Raw genomic sequence first — 6,000 nt, 5'->3', positions numbered from 1 at the left:
CATGGTTACACATGGTTAAAAAAGCCAGAATTAGTCAGAAGGCTAGTTTTCATCTGTAGTCTGATCTGGGTCTCCGTGGGACCCCTCTTCGATGGTCTTAATGGTGGCCTGCAGCTCCCGAACAGCTGCCTGGGGATCTTGGCAGTGGATGGGAGGAGTACTGCTGGTAAAACCCGGGACCCCCCCCCCCCCCCCCCCCCCCCCACCACAATCCCAGTCTGGACCCTCCACCGGAATCCCAGTCCTCCTCCTCTCTCTCCCCTCCTGTCCTCTCTCCTCCTCCTGCTCATCCTTTTTTCCTCCTCCTCCTCCTCCTCCTCCTCCTCCTCCTCCTCCTCCTTTCCTCCTCCTCTCCTCTCTCCTCCTCCCCCTGCTCCTCCTTCACTCCCCCTTCTCACCTCCTCCTCCTCTCCTCCTCCTTCTACTCCTCTCTCTCCTCTTCCTCCTCTCTCTCCTCCTCCTCTTCCTCCTTCTCCTCCTCTCTCTCCTCTTCCTCCTCTCTCTCCTCCTCCTCCTCCTCCTCTCCCCCTCCTCTCTCTCTCCTCTTCTTCCTCTCTCTTCTCATCCTCCTCTCTTTCTCCTCCTCCTCTCTCTCTCTCCTCATCCTCCTCTTCTCTCGTCCTTTCCTTCTCCTACTGCTCTCTCTCCTTCTCTCCTCCTCTGCTCTTATCCTCCCTTCTCCTCCACTTCTCTCCTCCTCTCTCTCGCTCCTCTCCTCTTCCTCCTCCTCTTCCTCCTCCTCCCTGTCTGTCCAGCAGGAGGCAGCAGAGCTCTGTTTACTGTCTGGGTGATGACATCATCAGAGAGGATTATGGGACATGAGAGCTGCTTTTATGGAAACTAATGATTAAGATTAATATTCATAAAATAAAATAATTAAATTAGTTTTAAACAGTTTATTAAAGATAAATAATTAAATAATAACCGAAGACAGAATCTGTTTACAGTCTTTACATGACGAAAACACACATTTATTATTGTTATTATTATTATTATCATTATTATTATTATTATTATTATTATTATTATTATTATTATTATTATTATTATTGTCTCCTCTGTGAATCTGCTACTATCACTGTTCATCATATAAAAACATGAAATGAATGGTTAAGTTGTTAATGTAAATAATATAATAACGAAAATAATAATATAAACAATAATAATAATAAAGCGTGTGTTCCATAGTGGAGGGGGGATGCGTGTGTTCCACATCCCCCCTCCTTTACATAATAATAATAATAATAATAATAATATGTAATTAGTAATAATAATAATGTTATTTGTAATAACATGTAATTAGTTATGATAATAATATGTAATAAGTCATAATAATGATAATAATATGTAATTGAACTTCTTATAAATAAGTGACAGAAATATTAAACAGTAGCTAATGTCAACGTAACGTATGTATTTAACGTAAGCACAGCACCTGTAGCTACCTTTAGTACAGCAGTTAGCTAGCATTACTGCTAACACTGAGAATCTTACAATAATAATAATAGTTAGATCAAGACTTTTTCATATTTTATTTTTGTTTCTATTTCAGTTTTTTATTTCTTATTTAATTTAGAAATGTAGGCTATTTTGTTCCATGTTTTGTGTTTTATTTAATATTTTATTTTAGACAATATTCTATTTAATATTTTATTTTGACTCAAACAACGAATGATGGATAGAAAAGAGAGAAAGAAGTAAATCCTCTGAGTCCAGGACCAGGATTATAGAGGATTATTACTGGAGCTTAGAGAGAGAGAGAGAGACACACACACACACACACACACACACACACACACACACACACACACACACACACTGTAACACACACATCAATGTGTCCCTGATCGTGTACCGGATCGTTGTGTCCCGGATTGTGTACCGGATCGTTGTGTACCGGATCGTTGTGTCCCGGATCGTTATGTACTCTGATGTGTCCAGAGAAACTTGATTCGCCACAAAACCCATTTCCATGTCAACATGATAGTTTAATTCTGTGGGGAGACATGATGTGGTCTGGTCTGCAGGTACGGGGGCTCTGAGGGGCCAAACCAAACCAGAAGGTCAACGTGATCAATAACGTATAGATCTATAAAATATCTATTTATGTATTACTTATAGATGTATAAAATATCTATGTATTTAATATATATAATATATATATTTATTTATTACTTATAGATGTATAAAATATATATCTATATATTTTTTACTTACATATACAGTATATATATATATATATAAAATATCCATTTATTTATTACTTTTAAATTATATAAAAATATTTATGTATTTTTTATTTATAGATATATAAATAAAATATCTATTTATTTATTACTTATAGATTTATAAAATATCTATTTATTACTTAAAAATATCTATTTCTTTATTACTCATAGATTTATAAAATATCAATTTCTTTATTACTTAAAGATTTACAAAATATCTATTTATTACTTATAGATATAAAAATATCTATTCATTTATTACTTATAGATATATCAAATATAGATGTATTTATTACTTATAGATATATAAAATATATTTTTATGTATTACTTATAGATATATAAATCAAATATCCATTATTTATTACTTATAGATATATAACATAAATATGTTTTTACTTATAGTTATATAGTTATATATATTTATTTATTAAATGTGGTATCTGAGGAAATATTTAAAATAAAATAAAATAAATAAAAATTCTAAAATTCAAACTATAATCCCGATCGTCCATTTTTCTTTTGACTGAAGCTTGTTTCAATTATAAAAGCTGATGATTTTTATTCTCTGTCGCCTTTAATTCTCCAGCTGCCCTCCCCTTTAAATCTCTCTGTTTAATCCCAACTGGGAGGAAGAGAGAGATGAACAGAGAGAGAGAGAGAGAGAGAGAGAGAGAGAGAGAGAGAGAGAGAGAGAGAGAGAGAGAGAGAGAGAGAGAGAGAGAGAGAGAGAGAGAGAGAGAGAGAGAGAGAGAGTGTCAGATTAGTCAAGCCGAGCTGAAAAAGCAGAATTTCTCTCCTCACATTTATCTGGATTCATTTTCTCTGCTCTTCCTTTTTCTTTTGGATTTAAATCGATGAATTGATTTGTAGCCGAAAAAGAAGAAGAAGAGGAGGAGGAAGAGGAAGAGGGTTGGGTTTATTGATCCCGGTGCTTGTGGACCAGAAGAAGAAGAAGAAGAAGAAGAAGCAGCAGCTGATGAGGAAAGTGATTGAAGATGATCGTCGGTGTTTTCAGCAGCTGAGAGAAAATGTTGGAGGAGCGACTCAAAAGTAAGTTTGTTTATTTACTGTCATCATGTGACACCGATCAGCTGTTTCACTTTACAGGAAAACAGTTCCACATTTACAGGTCGTATAACAGGCATTTGAACGCATCGTCGGTTGTTGTGAATTTAATCTGAAACATTTGTATTAATTATGTTTTTAGACCAAACAATCAAATCAGAAACAACAAGGTCTACTTACTGTGCTTTCAGCCTCATCCCCTGGTCTTCTTCTTGGAGTAACTCTGAATGTGACTAAATATAATTGTTACAATAATCAGATAAACGGCAGTAAAGATCTGCACATACAATAATAATAACAATGATAATAATTATATCAATAAAGAAGGATCTCTGATTGGTATGAGTTGATAGTTTATAGATAAAGTAAACAGAAATAATAACAGGGTTTGGTCACCTTTACCTGTGTGACATCATCAGCTAACTGATGCACCTGAGCAGCCAGCTGACCAATGAGGCTGTCGATCGTCCACTCTGAGGAGGTTCAGTCTGTGGAGGACCTCCCTAAGGAGGTCCACTCTGTGGAGATCCCCTCTGTGGAGGTCCACTCTGAGGAGATCCACTTTGTGGAGGTCCACTCTGTGGAGGTACTCTCTGAGGAGGACCACTCTTTGGAAGACCTCTCTGAGGAGGGCCACTCTGAGGAGATCCACTTTGTGGAGGTCCACTCTGTGGAAGACCTCTCTGAGGAGGTCCACTCTGAGGAGGTCCACTTTTAGAGGCTTGAACACGTAAACATCTTCGAAGTTTCACAAGAAAAAGAGGAAAGTAAATAACATCAGAAATAAATAGTTGTGTTTCTTAAATCCATCAGAGGAAAAAAAACAAGTTAACGGAAAGTTGGCGAAACCTTCACGTAGCAACATTTTTCACATAGAAATGTTTTTCACGTATAAAGTTTTTCACATAGAAACGTTTTTCACGTAGAAACGTTTTCACGTAGAAACGTTCACAAGAGCCTCAGTCAGCTGACCAAGTACACACTGTGACCTTTGACCTGAGTCAGGACGGGTAAACGGCGGTCACGACCTCCATCTTTTGGAGACTTAAATCCTCCTGGTGGATCAGACTTCCTGCTCTCTGCTGGCTCAGTTAAGATGGTGATAACGTTGTCATGGAAATGAGCATTAACAGGCGTGACATCATCAGTTGCCATGGCAGCAGAGTAAATCCGCCCTTTTGTTCCCTGAAACGAGGATTTATTTGAACTTGATCTAATCCTCAGAGGAAGGTGAGACACACAGGAAGTCCTTTTATTGATTCCTCCCAAGACAAAAGGTTCAACAGTCAACTGAGGTGTCCGAGCGTCCTCAAACACACCACCAGGTAGTCTGTTAGCTTCATTATGACACACTGAAATAATGTATTTACTTTATTTTTTATTAAAGTAAAAAACATTCATCAGGAAAGTTTGAAATAAACATCATTTATTTTCCAAATAACAGTGAGAGTGAATGTAAGGCTCAACCTAACTACGTAGTTTAGTTTAGCGGTCTCAACCTAACTATGTAGTTGAATTTAGTGGTCTCAACCTAACTATGTAGTTTAGTTTAGTGGTCTCAACCTAACTATATAGTTTAGTGGTCTCAACCCAACTATGTAGTTTACTGGTCTCAACCTAACAATGAAGTTACTGGTCCCAACCTAACTATGTAGTTTAGTCTCAACCTAACTATGTAGTTTAGTCTAAACCTAACTATGTAGGTTAGTCGTCTCAACCTAACTATGTAGTTTAGTCTCCTCAACCTTACTATGTAGTTTAGTCTCAACCTAACTATGGTTGTGTATTATTAACTGCACACAGTGAGAATCGAGGCAGTGAGAAGTAGAAAGTTAACAAGGCGGATAAAGGGTTGTGTGCCAGTGATGGATGCCCCCCATCACACGCACACACACACATCACTACACACACACACACACACACACACTGTTGTCATGATGATGTGAGTTGACGCGGGATAATTCGGGGCTAATTAGTCGGGTCTTAGTCATCCTGCGGGGGAAGCAGCTCCTCCACAGGAAGGAGCAACGTGACCCACAGTCATGTGACCTGCTCCGTCTGAACCGGAGCGGCTCATTGGACGTTTGACAAACCTGCTGGGACGCTACCAGGTCTGGGTTCAGGGGAGGGAAGCCTGATTGTCAGACCCAATGTATCTGGGTCCATCTCTCACAGGACAGGAAGTCTTATTTTGAAAGTCATCAGAGTGCGGTGATGCGGCGGCGATGCGTCCTCTGGTTCTGGGTCACATCTGTTCCTCTGAGCCACGTGAACCTGTGAGGAGTGTTTCCAGGAAATACACCGAGCCACTCGTACTCTGTTATTACACGAGACCAACGTATAAAAAAGGGACTCAGTGGCGGACTAAGCCCCGCCCACTCGCCATGAAAATAATAGATTTGTTTCATGTGAACGACATCTTAGCTAGCTCGGCCTGCTAGCTAGCTAGATAACTTAGCTAGGTATGACACCAACATGGCTGTTAGCTCGGCCTGCTAGCTAGCTAGCTAACTTAGCTAGGTACGTGACCAACACGGCTGTAAGCTAGGCCTGCTAGCTAGCTGGCTAACTTAGCTCGTCCTGCTAGCAGCTCTGTTGAACATCCAGCAACAGCAACAATAGTCGAGGAAAGATTGCGTCATGTGACCTGACTGTCCATCACTGGGTTTATGTGTGTTCAGGGTCCTCAGGTACTAACACATCAA

General features: G+C 39.2%; 1 protein-coding gene across 1 annotated transcript in view; it reads left to right on the top strand.

Moving 5' to 3' along the window:
* The first annotated feature begins 3,108 nt into the window (after nt 1–3,108).
* cacna1fb (calcium channel, voltage-dependent, L type, alpha 1F subunit) overlaps nt 3,109–6,000 on the top strand; it is a 31,459-nt gene continuing 28,567 nt past the window's right edge. The window contains exon 1 of the mRNA XM_084016374.1: nt 3,109–3,280. Coding sequence (XP_083872500.1) covers nt 3,259–3,280 — 22 coding nt within the window. The 5' untranslated portion in view covers nt 3,109–3,258. The remainder of the gene's footprint in view (nt 3,281–6,000) is intronic.

Source organism: Eutrigla gurnardus, assembly GCF_963514095.1.
Source record: "Eutrigla gurnardus genome assembly, chromosome: 8".
In the NCBI taxonomy this organism is placed as follows: Eukaryota; Metazoa; Chordata; class Actinopteri; order Perciformes; family Triglidae; genus Eutrigla; species Eutrigla gurnardus.
This window is presented reverse-complemented; position numbering and strand designations above follow the sequence as displayed.